We start from the raw sequence: 20,660 nt of genomic DNA, 5'->3' as shown, positions 1-20,660 counted from the left end.
CAAGTGTGGTAAACTGTGGGAATAGTTTCAAGTTATAGGGGGGATAATGACGCAGGTGTAATAGACTGATATAACTTGAAAACAATATGCTTTAACCCATGGGTAAATAATGCAAACATCGAGCTCAAATTATTATTATTATGACTTGTGATGTACACCCACTTATTAGTATTAGTACGAGTATTATTTACGATCGCATTATTTGTGAGTTTATGCCATGAAACGTGCTGTGTACATATATGTATATGAGTTTAATTAATGCAGGAACCTGTAAATAATAGTATATAATTTATTATTAACTGTGTATATGGTGTGAAATCCACTACAGTATTATCACAAGATATTAGAATTATTCCATATTGACGGTTTTTACTTTAAGTTACAAAAAAAAAAATTAAATGTATCCTCCTAATTCAATACAAAACATAATTCCATCATTAGATGGACCAATAAAATTCAAACATGTTTCGACTCGTTTGAGCCATCTTCAGTGAAATACGGAACGTTAAAGTAATCTACATAATACAAGCTAAAAATGTGCTAAAACACAATGAAGGAACAAAAGAAAAAACAAAAGAGACATGACGGAAATAAAAATAATAATCTATATATATAAAGTAGCTTGTCCTGACTGACTGACTGATTCATCATCGCCGAGCCAAAACTACTGGACATAAAGAAATGAAATTTTGGAGATATATTCATATTAAGATGTAGGTGCTCGCTAAGAGAGGATTTTTGGATATTCCGTCGCTAAGGGGGTGAAAAGGGGGGTGAAATTTTAAAATGAGTGTGTCTATATCTCAAAACTTTAAAAGTTTACAGATGTGAAAATTGGTATTTAGAATCTTCTTTAAAAATAAGGAAACACGTATTTTTTTGTTTTGAGACAATCCCAATAGGAGGGGCACAAAAGGGTGAAAAATGGGTTGAATGCCTTTAATCGGGATACCGGTACTTATATCTCAGAAAACCGAGCTCGATAGCTGCAGTCGCTTAAGTGCGGCTAGTATCCAGTATTCGGGAGATAGTAGGTTCGAACCCCACTGTCGGCAGCCCTGAAAATGGTTTTCCGTGGTTTCCCATTTTCACACCAGGCAAATGCTGGGGCTGTACCTTAATTAAGGCCACGGCCGCTTCCTTCCCACTCCTAGCCCTTCCCTGTCCCATCGTCGCCATAAGACCTATCTGTGTCGGTGCGACGTAAAGCAACTAGCAAAAAAAAAAAAAAAAAAAAAAAAAAAAACTCAGAAACTGAAGATATTACAGACATGAAAATTGGTACTTTTGATCTCTTTTAAAAATAAAGAAACACGTATTTTTTTGTTTGGGGGAAATCCAATAAATGGGAGGGTGAATTTTTAAAATGGGTGCATCTATATCTCAAAACTCTTAAAGTTTACAGATGTAAAAATTGGTACTTAGAATCTTCATTAAAAACAAAGAAATACGTATTTTTTTGTTTTCGGAAAATCCCAATAGGAGGGGTGAAAAGGGGTGAAAACGTGGTTGAATGACTTTCATGAGGATACTTATATCTCAGAAACTGAAGATATTACAGACCTGAAAATTGGTGTTTAGGATCTCCTTTAAAAATAAAGAAATACATATTTTTTGTTTTTGGAAAATCCAATTAATGGGGGGTGTGAAAAGGGGGTGAATTTTTAAAATGAGTCTATCTATATCTCAAAACTTTTAAAGATTAAAGATGTAAAAATTGGCATTTAGAATCTCCTTTAAAAATAAAGAAACACGTATTTTTTTGTTTTCGGAAAATCCCAATTGGAAGGGTGGAAAAGGGTGAAAAAGCGGTCGAATGCCTTTAATGAGGCTACTTATATTTCAGAACCTGAAGATATTACAGACCTGAAAACTGGTATTTGGGATTTACTTTAAAAATAAAGAAACAGGTATTTTTTTGATTTTGGAAAATCCAAATAATGAAGGGTGAAAAGGGGGGTGAATTTTTAAAATGAGTGTGTCTACATCTTAAAACTTTAAAAGTTTACAGATGTAAAAAAATGGTATTTAGAATCTTCTTTAAAAATACAAGAAAACGTATTTTTTGCTTTCTTTAAATCCCAATAGGAGGGGTGTAAATGGGTGAATAATGGGATGAATGCCTTTAATGAGGATACATATATCTCAGAAACTGAAAATATTACGGAACTGAAAATTTGTATATGGGAGCTCCTTTAAAAATAAGGAAACACGTATTTTTTTGTTTTTGGAAAATCCAATTAATGGGGGTTAAACAGGAGTGACAAACTGGGGTGAATTTTTTGAAAGACTATATCTACAGAATATCTGAGAAACGTAAAATGTTATAGACGTAAAAAGTGGGTATTTGGAATCTCCTGTAAATGTAAAGAAAGATACGTGATTTGTTTTCGGAAACTCCACGTAAGGGGAAATAAAAGAGGGGGGAAATTTTAATAAGCGAATTTCTACTGTATATCTCAAAAACTTAACATGTTACAGAAGTGAAAAATGGTATTTTTATCTCTATTAAAAATAAAGAAACGTGTATTTTCAGCTTTCGGAAATACCACTTGGGTGGAAGGGGGGGGGGGGGTAAAAGTGACTGAAAATGGTGTTGAATTCTTTTAATTAGGCTACTGATATCTCAAAAATGAAGATATTACAGACGTGAAATCTGCTTTGGAATCTGCTTTAAAAGTAAAGAAACACGTATTCTCGGAAAATCCAATGAAGGGGGGGTGGGGGGGGTGAAAGAATTGAAAAATTAATTGAATTAATTGTATGAGAATACATACATCTAATAGAAACTAAAGTTGTTACGGACGTGAAAATTGGTATTTGAATCTCCTTAAACAAAGAAAAACGCGTTTGGGGGGCGGGAGTGAAAAGGAGTTGAATTCCTTTCATGAAGACACATAAATCAAAAACTGAAGAAGTTAGAGTCGTGATAATTACTATTTAGAAGATCCTTTACTATTAAGGAAACAAGTATATTTTGCCGGAAAATTCACTTACGGGGTGGGGGGGAGGGGAGTGTGAAAGGAAATGAAAATAAAGTGAATTATTTTTATGGGGATACTTATATCTCAAAACTGAATGTAACAGATGTGAACATTGGTGTTTGGAATATCTTTTAAACATAAAGAAACACGTCTTCTATTTTTTTTTGGGGGGGGGGGGGTGTAAATAAAGTTAACGGCGGTGGGGTGTAAAAGGAGGTGAGATCAATTGATTTTACTGTTCATAATGTACTTAAGGAGCCTCCGTTGCTCAGGCGGCAGCGCGCCGGCCTCTCGCAGCTGGGTTCCGTGGTTCAAATCCCGGTCACTCCATGTGACATTCGTGCTGGACAAAACGGAGGCGGGACAGGTTTTTCTCCGGATACTTCGATTTTCTCTCTCATCATTCATTCCAGCAACACTGTCCAATATTTCATGCCATTTGTCATTCAACGATCATTGCCCCAGAGGTGTGCTTCGGCAGCCGGCACAATTCCTATTGTCGCTGCTAGATGGGGCTTTATTCATTCCATTCCTGACCCTGTCGAATGACTGGAAACAGGCTATATAGTTTCGATGTACTTATTCTGATCATAAACCGATCATTTTTAATCTTTCCTGGGCTGGTTTTCAACAGCCATCTTTTCCTTCGGAGAACGTTCTTAGATTACAGTAGATCCTCCTGGCATGTAAATAAAAATTTAAACACATTTGAAATAAACGATAGGAATGAGATGGACCGTCAAATTGTTCACCTCTATAATAAGGTCAACAATGCACGGAAGTATGTCATTGGTATCGCCAGAAATCCCGCACACTTGCCTACGCGCGACAATGGTGCTGGTCACATTGTAACTATGACACTGGCAGCAGATGTAATTTACCGCCAAGTAGCTATCTTGCAGCTTGCTGTGGGGTTCAGAACATCTTTTAATAATAATAATAATAATAATAATAATAATAATAATAATAATAATAATAATAATAATAATAATAATAATAATAATGTTCTGGACCGTTGTCAAATGTGCGGATCCCCCTGGAAAATGGTCCTGGACGGGTAATGACTAAGAATGCAGTCCGGCCGCGGGTTCAGTACCGCCAAGGCACCTAAGACGACACCACGCCGGATCTCCTGAAGGATTTGATCCATATTAAAAACGCTTATAGGAAAAGATGGCAAAGATTTAGGGACCCAACTGACGGGGTGGAATATCTGGACCTAGCCCGGGAAGTACGAAATCGATTGCTGGAAAGAAAGATTGAAAAATGTGAGGAAACATACGGTAATCTATTAGAAAACGAGTCAGATCGCGAATTTTGGCGGATTCTCGCAGAAAACGAGTCAGATCGCGAATTTCGGCGGATTATATATCTAAAACAATTAGCATTCAATTATAAATTTCAGTATAATACCGTAGCGAAGCACGGGTATCTTGCTAGTATACAATGTTTACACGACTAGATGGAGCAATAAATAACTAGCTGAGACAAATTCAGTGAAAATAGGTTAATATAAAACATAACTGAATCCAAAAAGTGTGCTAAAACTAAGAAAATAAAGTAAAATAAATGATACAGACGGAAACGAAACAATAAGTGCTAATGTTGAGGTTGCGGACCACTTAGTCTAAAAATGTTAGTTTAATAACAATACAAAAACGAGAAGAAATCACTGTCAAGAAGTTAATATAAAGAACCACCTAATCGATACTTTATTTTATCGTTACTACACTAGATCGCGCTCAAAGACAGACCTTCTGGACAGCGCAGAATAAACATCTTTTCCAAATAAGAACGAGAGGCAAGATGTCCTGATCAGGTGACCGCCATTTTATAACAAAGGAGTCACCAAAGAACTTTTACCAAACAGTCAACACTGCAATTTTTTTTTTCATTATAACTTAAGAGTATCACTTGTGCTTATTATCCTAATGTTTTTTCATCTTAGCTTTTATTTTTACAACTGAAGATGACCACTAAGTGGTCGAAACATGTTCTGTAAGTGTTAATATATATTCAATTTTGCCAGAGGCAAAAAATAAAGTATCAATTAGGTGGTTCTTTATATTAACTTCTTTATTATACTCATCGATACGGTCATGAAATGGACGACTTGTAACATGAAATCACTGTGTTGAAAATTCAGGCTGACAGTCTGTCTTTGTAGAAACACCATCACCTCGAATGGCTAGGAGGGGAGCGAAGAAGCTTGAGAAACCAGAGTTTGAGAGGAGACAACGTGCCAGGTGAAATGTATGTGATAAGTGATGGAAAAACGCCGATATAATTTAAATTTTAGAATAGCAGCATTCTCAATTTAGCGGTCTCGTTCTCAAAGATTGTTTCCAATGTTGGCTAGATGTATTTGCCTTATTTTATCTGCTCAGCGTGGAATGCCGTCTACTGCATGTAATGACCTAGCCGCTCTGCCATGGAGTGCCGTTACCTACACGCACTTTGCACTGCTTGCTTTGTGATTCCAACCTGTGCCTGGATTCGTAACTATTACCATTCTGTTGGGTTATATCGATGGAGAAAGCTTTGGTCTTTCGTCTCGAGTATAAAAATATTGATTTTGTTTCCATTACAAGTGATAAATCGGATTTCAAAGAGCGAGTTTTTTGTTGTGGTGTTGTGTTTACATCATGGCGGCTAAATGCATGCTTGCAATCACGGATTAAGATGTGCAATTCTTGTAATGCTGGGAGAAATGTGAGAAATGGGCGACCAGCAACCAAATACATCAAGATAGCGACCATCAATGTAGTGACATTAACAGGGAAAGTGGAAGAAATTGTAGATTTTATGGTTGACAAAGATATAGCTTTGCTGGGTATCAGTAAGACCAAATGGAAAGGAAAAGGTGAGAGGAAACTAAAGAAAGGATACACCTTATATTATAGTGGAGGAAGAGAAGCCAAAAATGGTGCAGGTCTCATAATTAGAAAAGACCTAGAGGAATACCTAGAATTGGTGGGAAACATAAATGACAGGTTGATTAAGTCAGATTGAGACTTGAAACTAGTGTTACAGATATAATTCAAGGGTATGCTCCACAAACAGGAAATACAGATATGGATCCAGAGGAATATCTGGAAGGCCATATACAAGACAAACAGGTTGTGATCATAGGAAACGTGAATGCCCAAGAAGGTCAGGAAAAAAAAAAAAAAGGAGATGAAGAGATTATAGGTCCATTTGGATATGGGAAGAGAAAGAAGGCTGGAGATATTTTGGTAGACTTTTGTAGAAGAAATGAGCTGATCATTGGTAACACATGGTTTCGAAAGAAAAACAGTCAGAAGATAACAAGATATAGTTGGGATAACAAAGTCAAAACTCTAATAGATTACATTTTGGTCAAGAGAGGTAACAGGAAAATGTTCGTAGACGTAACAGCCCTCCCCAGTGAATCTTTCGAAGATCACAGAGTTGTGATAGCTAAGTTAAAGATGAGAAAGATACAAAAGATGACAGAGATTAGGCAGAGAAAGCTAAGAATGTGGAAATTGCAGGAGAAGGAAATAAATTAAGAGTTCCATTTATTTTTTTTTTGCTATTGGCTTTACGTTGCACCAACACAGCTATGTCTTATGGCGACGATGGGACAGGAAAGGGCTAGGACTGGGAAGGAAGCGGCCATGGCCTTAATTAAGGTACAGTCCCAGCATTTGCCTGGTGTGAAAATGGGAAACCACGGAAAACCATCTTCAGGGCTGCCGACAGTGGAGATCGAACCTACTATCTCCCGAATACTGGATACTGGCCGAACTTAAGCGACTGCAGTTATCGAGCTCGGTGAAGAGTTCCAGACACACATTAAAACAAGTATACCTAAGGAAGGAATTGGAAGGGTCGAAGAAGAATGGGCATACTTTAAAAACAGTCATGGTCGAGTCTGCAGAAAAGACCTGTGGAAGAGTATCAGGAAGGAAGAAAGATCAAGAAACGCCCTGGAGGAATGACAGGGTAAAAGATACAATTAAAAGGAAGAAACAAGCTTGGAAAAAAAGGCTGAGAAACAGAACAACACAATGAAAAACAGGATACAGGCACTGCAAGAAGGAGTGCTCCAAGGTGGTTCAAGAAGAGAAAAAGAAATACTGGCAAAAATTCACCGAATCTCTGCAAGAAGATAAAAACAGAAACAAAAAGATCTTATTCCAGTGGGTTAAGAAGAAGAAAAACCCAGGTGAAGGTGCTAACTTCATTAAAAATGAGCAGGATATAACACAGAGGTGGGGAAAATACGCTGAATAGCTTTACAATGTGCAAAATACCTCGGTACAAAGCAAAATCGAAGAACCAGATTTAGTGCAGATGGAAGAGAAGGAAAACGAAGTGTCCATGGCCGCTAAAAGAATGAAATGAGGCAAGGCAGCTGGAATTGACGAGCTCACCATAGAAATGATAATAGCAGCAGGAGTAGTTGGTCAACAGTGGTTGTATAGACTCTTCAGAGTAATATGGAGAGAAAAGACTGTTCCAAAAGAGTAGACGAAAGGGGTCATTTTACCAATTTTCAAGAAAGGAGACAGGAAGCAATGTGAAGGATTGACACTGATACCTCATACAGCTAAGATCCTTGGAAGAATCTGGATAGACGAATAAGACCCAGAGAAGAGGGAAAATTGGCAGAACACCAGTATGGATTCAGAAGAGGCAGGTCACCTTTGACCCAATATTTACATTGCATCAAATGATGGAAAGGTATTGGGAATATGGAAAGGGCATGGTTAATAACGTTTCTAGATATTCAAAAGGCAGTGTCTCAAGGAATTTGGTATGGAAAACATTGACAGAGGCACAGATTGGGAATGAAACAATGCAGATGGTAATAACATTGTATCAAAATTGCAAAAGCTGTGTTAGAACCAAAGTGGGTCAAACTCAATGGTTCAGAGTTGAGACAGGCTTAAGACAGGGAAGTGTATTGTCTCCTTTACTCTTCAATATCAACATGGATAGAATCTATATATATAAAATAAGAGTTTTGTCTGTACATTGCTCAGAATTTGAAAAGAATGGTATTTCTGTATCAGTCATGTCCACAGTAACAAGGAAATGCACTTTTTACTTTTCCGTAATGTCTGTCTGTATGTATGTACACGCATCATGAGAAAACAGCTGAAGCGAATTTAATGAAAATTGGTATGTAAAGTCGAGTGATGAACCACTACAATCTAGATTATAAATTATTTTATTAACGCTGAGTGAAATGGTAGTTTAGGGGAAGGCCTGAAATTTAATTCTCAAATATTTCTGTTAACAGTGGTCATGTCTGAATGAAAATCGGCATCGAAGTCCCGGTAATAAGTCGATATAATCTAGGCTATCAATAACTGTATTCACGTAGAGTGAAATGGTAGTTTAGGGGAATGCCTAAAATTTAATTCTCAAATATCTATGTTATTAGTGGTCGTATCTTAATGGAAATCGGTATACAAAGACGGGGAATAAGTCGCTACAATCTAGGCTATAAGTAATTGTATTCACAGGGAGAAAAATGGTAGTTTAGGGAAGGCCTAAAATTTAATTCTCAAATATTTATGTTATTAGTGGTCGTATCTTAATGAACATTGGCATGCAAAGTCGGGAAATAAGTCCCTATAATCTAGGCCATCAATAATTTTATTCACGCTGAGTGAAATTGTAGTTTAGGAGAAGGCTTAAAATGTAATTCTCAAATATTTGTTATTAGTGGTCGTATCGATACATACTACATAACTAACATAACTTCAGTTATGTAGTAAGTTAGTAGCAGTAACGTAGTAAGTTATTAAATTTCCGATCAATTATGTCTTATACATTGTTACCGCACCGCCTATAATCACAGAGATATTCATGAATTTGGATTTTTGTTACTAAGTCCATATCAGCGCTGAGTCACGAGAAAATGGGTAAACAGAATTTAATGAAAATCGGTGTGTAAAGTCTGAGAATAAGGAAATACAGTCTACGCTATAAATAATTTTATAAGACGCCCTAATATTACAAAGCCGAAAGTAAACTAATGTGAAGGCCTACAGTGTAGAAAGCTCATAAAATTAATCAACAATATTACATTGACCATTGTTTGTTGTGATGTGCTTTGTGTCTTCTGTTTCCCCTCATCTCCAATAGATAGGATTACTGGTGCACACCGAGTATTTTTTTTAAATTTGCTTTACATCGCACAGACACAGGTAGGTGTTATGGCGACGATCGGATAGGAAAGGTCTAGGGGTGTGTAGGAAGGGGCCTTTGCCTTAATTAATGTACAGCCCCAGCACTTACCTTGTGTGTAAATGGGAAACCACCGAATACCAACTTCAGGGCTGCCGGCAGTGGGGTTCGAATCCGCTCTCTCCCGGATGCAAGCTCACAGCTGCATGGCTCTAACCACACAGCCAAATCGTCCAGTCATACTGAATGTAACAGCCTGCCTGAATATTGGCGGGGAGTAGCTGGGGAGTTAGATAACATTCTTCTTTAGCATGCCATTCCTCTGGTTCATAAATTTTCTGATACTACCGGTACGTAACACACTGGTTCATCATAGCATTCGAGCTATTCAGTCCTACTCTGAGGCACTGATTGGAATGGGCAGTGTGCATATTTAACGGAATAATGGCAGAGGAGTGTTCACGGCAGTCTGCGACCTGGTTATTGCAGCTCTGGAACTCAAGACTGTTAGATCGGCACCGTAGTACTGTTCATTGAAAGTGAGAAAGTGTGCGGTTTTTCATTTGATCGAGTATTTTATAACATTGCTTTCAATCGCTACATTCCTACTGACGTTTTTGTAATTACCTATGTTGAATTCAGTTAGGAAAACCACTAAGTCAGTCTTTCTGAGAATCCCGTAGCGAAGCACGGGTACAACAGCTAGTTCTACATAATATCAAGGAGAAGATGATGGACGAGCACATAAAGTCTATGCTCCTTTGCTGATGACACTGTTGTTTGGGGAGATAATGAAGAGGAAGTACAGACGCAAGTTGATTTATGGAATGAGAAGATAAGATATTTTGGAATGAAGATTAGTACTGCAAAAAGTAAGACTTTGATCATGACAAAAGGTAACAGAAAATCCAGGGGAGTGATAAAAATAGGAAATGAACCTCTTGAAGTAGTAAAGTTTTTTAAATATTTGGGCAGCGTGATATCACAAGATGGAAATTTGGGTGGAGAAATTAATTTATGAATACAGCAGTCTGCAAGTTTCTACCAGTGTGTGAGAGACATCGTATACAACAAAGATGTGCCAATGAAGTGCAAGAAGGTTACTGACCCATGCTTCAGCAGCCTGGATGTTAACTAAGCAGAACCAAAGTTAGATACAAGCAGCTGAAATGAGGTTCTTGAGGAGCATACAGGGAAAGACAAGACAAGATGAGGAAATAAGGAGAAGCGTGGGAGTGTGTAAACTTCCAGAAGAGATTAATATATTAAAGCTAAAATGGTTTTGACACATGATGAGAACGCCAGGAGAGAGAATACCCAAGAGAACATTTATGGATACAGAGACGTCCTAGAATGAGATGGAGGAGCTCTGTTGTGGACTGTACTGCAAATAGAGGAGTCGATAGCAAATAAAGTACTAGAAGAGGAATGGTGGTAGATCGCGTAAGATGGAGGGCTTTGGTGCACTACCCTACCCAGAGAGAATCTGGAAAAGGGAATGGATGAAGAAGAAGAAAAAAGAGAAGAAGAAGAAAAAAGAGAAGAAGAAGAAGAAGAAGAATGAATGTAAACTTCGATTTCTTATTTTAATAGTATTGAAAGGTTGAACCATTTTATACTTTCTTTTAAATTATAAGCAATCTTGTGATGTTGCCCAAATTATATTTTATAAACACGTCACGTTAAAAAAATGTTAAGGAAAATCTACACTAATGTAATGTACACACTTAATAGAATAAAGGAAAGGGACAGGTTTTTGGTTACTCGTCGTGCTTGATGGACTCTTGAAGACAAAGCTCCATCGTCTGGTCGTTGGAACATCATGGTTTTATTTATTTCGGCATACATCCAGGCCCGCCGAGGTTCCAACCCGGTTCAGGACTGCATGACCACACTGGTTGATATTTTACAACAGCAATTCTCCATTATAGCCAGGCATCATGACACCTGAAACTTGTACAATTAGTATGATACTAAACACCAAAATAAATATGTTAGCGTTTTTATACGACACTCGCCTTATTATTTCAGTATTAAACACTGTATTTCGTGTCTTTATAATTCACCTCTCGAATTACCGAACAATAATTATTCAATTTCACACAATCTGTGACTAACTTCTTTCTTAACGTGTATGTGTGTCTTACTGGATGCTCAATCTCTTCTCCTATTTTTAATAACATTTCTTTTTAATAAAACAAAACCCTATTCTGTAATTGTAACCTTTACTACGGTGGTTACACAAAACAAGTACTAAAACACAATAAAGGAGGGAAGTAAGAGTAATTACACACTATCGCAAAACACTATACACTCAGAGAAACATCAGCTGGCCTACGCGGATCTCTGCCAACAACATAATACGAAATACGAAATATCAGTAGGGCCAACTAGTGGACAATGAATCAGGAAAATGGAAGAAACTACGACCTTGTGAGGGCATGGATATGGCTTAGGTTGCAGATTCTGAAATAATTCGCCGTGATCCTTAAATTTGAAAAATATTATTTATAAGTGAAAATTTTACAAATACTTTCCGAACAAAATCCACCAATTTACAACTTACGAACTAAACGCTCCGTGATACACATATCTTAGAGGTTCTTTGATAATGGGCTTCACTACGAGTTTCAAACTTCAAAGCAACTATACAACTAGTTACAAATCCAGTAGTACAATGTAAGTTAGTAGGTTAAAAGCAACGTAAGAACAATTACAATTTACAGTGAAGTGAATGTACTCTCCTAAACTCTAGCGTACATCAAGTGATACAGAACTACCAGAGGCAAACCCTAAGGTAAACGTATTAAATTACAATCTACTAATTTAGTGAAATAAGAAATGGGAATGCCTCGAAAACAAACTGGGAACCCCAGCAGAAAAGCTAAGGTGTCGTAAATAATTAATTTGCCGAATCTAGGTTAGGCTAGGGCAGACTCCTCTACGGAATAGCAACTGAACATTACGGAAATTTTAACCGGAACGGAAAGTAAGAGTGCTTACCCAAAGGTGCGCCATCCCGGAGGCGTCGCGCACGACGCAGGCCAACACAGACTAACGGCAGATCAGGCCAAGACAAGACCAAATTCTGACGAACACGAAGAGTGCCACATATAAAGAATCATTTTCCTCTCCTGTAGAACATAACATTTCCATTTAACATTAATTGCTTGTACTTCGATATCACATTTCTGAGCGTACATTACTTAGATACCACGGAGTTCTGAGCTTATGAGTTCCTATATATTCTGTTTTTATTAAACTTATCACTCAGTTGAGCGAGTTATTTCGAGTTATCCATGTGTTTGGACGTAAACCGACTGGACGTATGCTTTCACATGATTTCTGTTAACTTCTTTTCTATCATAACCTTCAATGGTTCCTTTATCTTTGATCCAGAATCCATTGAAACGTTATAACATGCAGAAATCAAGAGCAGAAGCAGCATTGCAAGAAGTGTGTTTCCAAAATTCAAACATCCTGGATGCAATCGTGACCTGCAATTCAAACTTCGCTGGTGTCTAGGGAAATGTAACTCGTTACTGGTGCTGCTTTGCGATGTCAAAGGACCGACGCTTAAAAAAACCGATCCTGCGCCCTCGAAATATGAATGCATCACATTGTTGAAAATCCCAAGGCCACAAGGAAATCTTGTGAAAAATTAACCCTTACAGTCTCTTTTGGCTACATCTTTCAAAATGACAAATACAGCCTTCAACAGTTGTTCGGCATCCATGATAGGAGAAACGCACAATAGGAAAACTTACTCCATGATGTTTGCAACATTCTGTGAGGAGACGGCACCAGAAGATTCTACGAGAAAAAAGAAGTGATTATCTTACGTTAGAGCACCAGTCGATGTCCCCCAGGGCTGCGTTCTTACCTGAAGGTCCCTTGTTATTTGCTTGCTCTTTGTGGCTCAGCTGGACGTTGTGGAACGTGCACCACAAGACGTGAGTCAGAGGCTTCTCGGCGGTATAACAACGCAAGACCACTTTCTCGCCGCTGTGCGAGGCTGCACCTCGACTCCACACGGCCGTCTTGCCCCGCGCGTACAGTTCTTCTTCGCACGTCACGTCGCCATTCTTTGCGCTGCGTATTTTCCATGACTCGCTCTTCTGCAAACAAGAGACACTCGATATTAAATATGTATGTGCGTTACAGTGGAAGCCATTTTGTTTTCAGCTTCTATAACTATGATGTTCTTCAATCTGTCAAAAGTAATGCAGAATTAATAAAATTATAAAAAACTTGAGAAAGAAAACATGTAATAACATTAGAGCTGAAAACAGAATGACAAGTTTTGATCTTGAAAGAGCACATCAGATTCTATGAAATTACACCTTTAATTTTTATTTTACATTTATACTTTTACATCCGAGGCCGATGAGAGCGATACGACAATTTTCCTCCCTTTGCTCGCTTGCTGAGCCTAACACAAGATGAGCCTTTGACAGTCCTCTATCCAATCTACACAGCAATAGCGCTGTGATAAATTCGTGTCATTTCATCAAACATCCTAAGGAAGAACTCCTCCACCTGCAGACTGTCTGGTTTGGTTCTGGCCACCAGCCACTCGACTGTCACACGCGCTAACAGGTCGATCCTGACCGACCTTACTGAACCACAGCTTAAAGAGGAGCAGTATAGTTTTAGAAGGAATAAGGATGATCATGGAGAAGGAAAAAGGAAAAGATTTCATCTTTATTTCCTAGATACTGAGAAGGCTTATGACAGTGTATAGAGACAAAAACACCTGGAAATGCCTTGAGAATAGCTCAATATCATGTGCTTTAATTAATAAATTCAAAATGCTGTATGAACACTGCCAAAGTTTTGTCTAGGTAGGGTACTGATATTCAGAGTGGTTTGAGACTAGGCAGAGCACTATCACCACTTTTATTATCATTGTAATATGGATGAAATAATGAAGAGTTAAGATCAACAACTCTGATTTTAAAGCTCTTGTCTTTGCAGATAATATGGTGATACGGTGTGATCGTGAGGCTGAAGTCCAAAACGGCAGTGTTGCCTGTTAGTCGACAGAACGTCTGTACCAACATCAAACCATCAGTTCAGTGTAGCAAGAACAGATAGCCAACCATCTTCAGGAATCACTAGTAGTAGAATGGAGCACAGTTTTATCATTAGGGCCCGGAAGTTCGTGCATTTGCATGTTTCTTTTAGAGGTTAAAAATGTATGCTTTAAACATTATGTGCATGAATTATGGAATTTTCAGTCATTTGAACACGCTTTTATGGTGCATATAACTGCATATTTTTGAGATTTTGATAAATGAATCATATTTTAATATTTTAGCACCTATATGGCATATTTTAATCAGTTTAATGGTTTTTACAGCATTTATAATCAGCTTTTTTCATCTGGTTGATGTTGGCAATAATGTTGCGCATGATGATGCAACTTGTCATGTGGTGACAAGTTACGTCACGCAGTGAATTTCCTGTTTCATCATCTACCCTCACGTTTTGCGCTTAGCTGTCGAGTGGCTGTCCACCGAGTCGTGTAACGGTGTTGTGAACTGGTTGTGACCAAACTATGTTTCACGTATAAAGTGTCAGTTAAAAAGTCCTTTGAATGCCAAAAATAAGAGCAACTTCAAGTTGTAGATTATCTAATTTACTGAAAGAGATTTCAGGTGACTTAATATCTACAGATAATAGGGTACCTTTCTGTTGAGCGTGTGAGAAAACTATCGGGAATGAGAAAAGATTTCAAATAGTTAAACACATAAACACAGCAGAACATCAGGAGAATTTAACTAGCAAACTCGCAAATAAAGAGCCTGTTCAAAAACAACTATTAGAGTGTTTAGGAAGTAGGATTAGTGAATTTTCTTACGACTTGCGCCAAGCATTTATAGCTGCTGATATTCCCTTGTATAATATTAATAACCCCACATTAAAACATTTTCTTGCCAAATACACTCGACATGTGCCTGAAACACGTACTGTACATTGCGTAAGACTTACGTAGGACATTGATACAATGACGTATTGCCAAATTTACAAATTGAATTAGCAGATCAGTTTGTGTGGTTGTCTATAGATGAAACCACTGATTCTGAGGGCCGATTTATTGCGAATGTAACTGTGGGCGCCTTAAATAAGGAACAAAAGACGATACCATATCTTCTTAATGTGTGTGAATTGCCGGCCACTAACAATGTAACTGTAACGCAGTGTGTGACGGACTCAGTAAAATTATTATGGCCATCTGGAATCAAATACGACCGCCTACTTTTATTTGTTGCCGATTCCAGGTACTTATATGGTAAAATCAGAATGAACACTGAAAGGCATTTTTCCTAACTTAATTCATATAACTTGGTTGGCACATGCTCTTAATCGTATTGCTGAGACAATACACAATTCTTTCCCATTGGTAGATCGGTTTGTGGCCTGTCCAAAGAAAAATTTTGTTAAATCTCCTTCAGGAGTCAAGTTGTTTAGATCAACAACACCCAATATCCCACTTCCTCCTGCGCCAGTGTTAACACGATGGGGAACATGGCCGGATGCAGCTCAGCTCATAGAAGTATTCAAAGAGGTTGTTAATTCTTTCTTTTTTTTTTTTTTTGCTAGGGGCTTTACGTCGCACCGACACAGATAGGTCTTATGGCGACGATGGGATGGGAAAGGCCTAGGAGTTGGAAGGAAGCAGCCGTGGCCTTAATTAAGGTACAGCCCCAGCATTTGCCTGGTGTGAAAATGGGAAACCACGGAAAACCATTTTCAGGGCTGCCGATAGTGGGATTCGAATCTACTATCTCCCGGATGCAAGCTCACAGCCGCGCGCCTCTACACGCACGGCCAACTCGCCTGGTGTTAATTCATTGGACTCAAATGAAGCTGTATCAATACAAACAGTGCAAAATATTCTATCAGGCATTGAGTTAGAAGAGAATCTTGTTTTTATAAATGCCCATTTTTTTTTTTTATTTACCAACCGCCATAACGTCACTAGAAGCTGAGGGATCTCCCTTAAAGGAAACACATACTGTTTTCGAAAAAACAATATCCAATCTAAATTCTGTTCCTGGTAGTATAGGACCAAAAGTGAAAGCAAAAATAAGTTATGTAACTTCAAAAAATCTTGGTTATAAACAGTTGTGTAATATTCGAGACAATCTCGAAAGAAAACCGTCTGTCACACCAAGAGACTTGCCTCTTTCATTTAAATATGCCCCAATAACATCTTGTGATATGGAAAGAAGTTGTTCACGTTAGAAAAGTGTTTTGCGAGACAACAGATGACGTTTTTCTGTTGAAAATTTGTGCAAAGTGATGGTTTTGAACTGCAATTCATCACTCAGTATTGACAGCGGGACTATTTCTGCTACAACTTCCAAGGAATAAATGTAAGTTTATTATTATCAATGACTTGTACACTGCCATTTTTTCATTTTAATAGTGCATTTATTGGTATACTATCAAGTTTTTAAGAGCATATTTCTTAGTTTTTTAGCGCATGAACTTCCGAACCTTACTTATCATCTTGTGAGAAAACTTTGGGATAAGAGAGTTCCATTAAGATCAAAATTAATACTTTACAGAAGCTTCTTAGAATCAGTTCCCACATACAGTCTAGAAACCTGCATCCAAACCAACAGAAATATCAGCAAACTACAAGTCGTGGAAGTTTTTAAGAACTATGATTCAGAAAACAAGGAGGGATAAATAAGAAATGACAAGATATACCATCTTGTCCAAGTGAGAAAAAAAAAAAAAAACCCTTAGTGAGATCTGTGTTGAAACCAGGCTGAAATGGTTTGGTCATCTCAAAAGAATGGACCCACAAATATTATCTGGAGTGTAGTTTGAGAAGGAACACTAAGGCAAAAGATCAAGAGGTCGGCCAAGGAAGAGATGGATCGACCAAATTAGAAATGATCTAGCTGAACGAAGTCTGGATTTGTGGCAGGTTATGGAAGAAAACATCTAAGGAAAGAAGCAAATGGAGTGCTCATTCACTGCACCCGTAAAACTGGACCTCGTTCAAGATGATCAAGCCATATATATTTTACAGAACTTATGAATATTATGACCAAATATAAAAATATTTTAATTGCCGGATTGAGTGGCTCAGACGGTTGAGGCACTGGCCTTCTGACCCCAACTTGGCCCAGTCCGTGGTATTTGAAGGTACTCAAATACCTCATGTAAGTAGATTTAATCACACATAAAATAATTCCTGTGGGACTAAATTCCGGCACCTCGACGTCTCTGAAAACTGTAAAAGTAGTTAATGGAACGTAAACCCAATAACATTATTATTATTTAAAAATTTAAAATTCCATATACAAATTCTCAATAATTGTTGAAATGCTTGAACTCGTCTCAACGATGTGCCTCCTCTCTCCCCACTGGTTCAACTAGGAATGCAGCGTCTCTCTAGATGGCTGGTTTCCATTACGTTACACACCGGCGATGTGGAACTGTACATGCAGAATTATTATTTTCATATTTTAAAATCTTTTGGAAATGATTTAGGGGATGTTTAAGTAGCATTAGTGAATTAATAAATTACATAATTTAATGGAGTCTGAATTATTGTGACAATTTAGTAGAGTGAATAATGAAGAATCATTGAAGTTGTTCTGGGTGGCCTTTTTTGCAATGTGTATTTCTATTGCTTCCTTTATATTTAATGATTGTTTTCTGTGATGTCCTTTAAGTGGTGCGCATTGTCATATATGGGCTCACAGAAGGCCCATGTACCTGATGAGGAAATTCCATTTTGTTTGGCTGACATGTGGCATTAAAATTTAGTTCTGTCCCGATTGATCTTCATTCATCTTGTCTACATTACCTAAACTCAATGAGGTTTGACCTTTTTCTCTGAGTTTATTGTAGAAAAACCTTTAATAACATTTTGATTTCTAAGTTCCATAACATTTGGTTCACTAGAACATCTCTTCATCCCCGAAAATACACATCACATACATATCAAGCACTTCAGTGATCATAACATCTCAAGCCTAGCAAGTGTGTGTGTGTGCCTACCGGATGTAGCTAACATTCAGCCACGCAGAGAGCCATTTTTAATTTTCTACTTGCCACATAGTTGAGCATTAATTTATACTTCACTAATTCTAGTTGAAATAAAATAAATCATAATGTGCGTAAATGGTCACCAAAGTTCACCACAGTAGATCCCTCTTCTCTAAGCACCCGCCTGGGGGGACATGATCGTTAAGGCATCAATTCTATGTGGCCTGACACCATGATTGGAGGATTCAAGTCCCGGCGATGGAAATAAATTTCACCATCAGAATGTTGGCCGGAAGAAGTGATGGTGTACAATGTCTAATCACTAGAATAGGTCCTGTCTGCTATGGTAATGGAGTAGACCATACGGCTAGTGTCTCCATGCAGTAGTAAATAACCTGACCTACTATAAGAACCAACGCCATAGGGCAGAGGACTCCTTATAGAAGGGAAATAGGCCCTCAGTGGAGGAAATGCCACTGGAACACCAAACCAACAGGAGCGTCTGTACTGCATGTTAGGAGCGGCCTACAAGTTTCGGCTCTGCCTCTGGCAGTGGAGAACCCAACGTAACAAAAGATTATATGACAAGTGTAATGAAGCCTCGGAAAGTGCTAGTAGGGTGTTCCCCATGAGTGATGGGGAGTTCTTGAGATGCTAGGAGAACCGCTAGAAATAGGTGATCAGCAATGTAGTGACACTAACAGGAAAAAGGGAAGGAAATAGCAGATTTTAAGACTGAAAAGGATACTGCATTGCTAAGAGAAAACTGAAGGAAACCAGCAGTGCTGAATTGCCAGGTGCCTGAATGCCATGGCGACTGCAATTTTGCTAGTGCCACTGAACTTCCGCTCTCCCCAAAAGATATTGTTTTCTGTTTTCTCATACATTCTTTCTTCTCGTACCCATCACTCAGCTTTAAATGACAGTTGCAGGATGATTTCAGGTTGTTTGACGCCAACTCCAATCAATAAAGTGGGATTGCTCCATCCGATATCAGAAGAGAAGTGGCTGCCAACAATGAAAGGAACTCACGCCCACTCTACGGATATCAACCTGCTCAAAGGAGAATAAAATCGAGAAAGAGCTTCCTAACAACTACCCAACTGTTAAAAAGAACAGTTGCAAAAGCATGAGTTGCCATGTGGAAGGAGAGAACTAGTATTTTGTCTGAATGGATGGAACCAAAAGAATCTCTACCTGCTGGCCACACAGAGAACTGGCCTATCTGGAAGTCCCTAACAGACTGCGAGCTGAAGTTGCAAGAACAAGGGACAACATATATAAGTGATATTTTCTGACCACAACAATTCTATGTGATTGTGGCTAATTTCAAACAGCACAATATCTCTTATGTTGTCTCTTGTGCCCATTCAGATGTACGACTGATTTGACTCAAGCTAATACAATTGCTCTCATAGTGGCTACGTTTTGGGCGGGAACTGTTTGAAGTCATTTCATGAACACATATTTGTGTACTTGTGCCTATTTCATGCTTCTTTTCTTTGTGTTTTCATGTTTCATATTTTGAACTTCTGACATTAATAAGTAAATTTTGAAACAAAAGCCTCATGGCATATGACTTGACTGACCCTGCTTTAAACCAGGCCACAAATCTTCTTGAAAATAACTGTTAGACTAAAGAGAATGTATATAATATACTTTGCACAAGACCTTCCACGTATATGACATGTATATGTATAGAGACCAAGGGAGACTTAGCACTATGGACAAACTGTTACAAGTGAACTATGTAATGCGAGTGGAATGTATTTTTTTTTTTAAGACTTTGTTCAGTCCAAACCCGACACCTAGGTGAGATGCAGTTCAGTGTACTCTGTCCACCAAATCATGTACACCATACTTTCTTCCAAATGTTAGAAATACCAAAACTTCTCGCTTGTTGCTAACACTTTTGCACTACTTTCCCACAACAGTCACAGCACAGCTAGGCCACAGGTTCTTGCTGACGATGCGGCTGCCGACACGGCCGTTTGCCGCCAGCCTTCATTCAATGTCAGTCCAAACCCGACACCCACGCGAGATCTTGAGCCCAGCAACATACTTTTACCTCAAAGTATTTCCCTGTTTGCTGCGGTTTGTGTGTGTTACAGCGGCTGCAGTGACCAGCTTCTTCGGGCAGCAACCTGAAGTGCCAAATTGGGAGGCACAGCGTGTGCCTTGGGCGTTACCATCCGGGACCACTATCCTGCGGGGAACATTCGTGGCAGGCGGACTGGACCGTGTCTCACCCCTGCTTATTTGGTGCAAGAGACCACTGAACTGCATCTCACCTAGGTGTCGGGTTTGGACTGACATTGAATGAAGGCTGGCAGCAAACGGCCGTGTCGGCAGCCGCATCATCAGCAAGAACCTGTGGCCTAGCTGTGCTGTGACTGTTGTGGGAAAGTAGTGCAAAAGTGTTAGCAACAAGTGAGAAGTTTTGTTATTTCTAACATTTGGAAGAAAGTATGGTGTACATGATTTGGTGGACAGACT

General features: G+C 38.5%; 1 protein-coding gene across 2 annotated transcripts in view; it reads right to left on the bottom strand.

Annotated features, from left to right (window-relative positions):
• The window catches only part of shtd (shattered), a 786,765-nt gene that overhangs the window by 753,656 nt on the left and 12,449 nt on the right, over nt 1-20,660 (bottom strand). For both annotated transcript variants that reach the window (XM_067155551.2, XM_068229717.1), the window contains exon 3: nt 13,033-13,267. In XM_067155551.2, the coding sequence (XP_067011652.2) occupies nt 13,033-13,267 (235 nt within the window). The remainder of the gene's footprint in view (nt 1-13,032; nt 13,268-20,660) is intronic.

The sequence above is a fragment of the Anabrus simplex genome, chromosome 11 (assembly GCF_040414725.1).
Source record: "Anabrus simplex isolate iqAnaSimp1 chromosome 11, ASM4041472v1, whole genome shotgun sequence".
NCBI classification, from domain to species: Eukaryota; Metazoa; Arthropoda; class Insecta; order Orthoptera; family Tettigoniidae; genus Anabrus; species Anabrus simplex.
The sequence above is the reverse complement of the archived record's forward strand: the minus strand, read 5'-3'. Positions and strand labels throughout refer to the sequence as shown.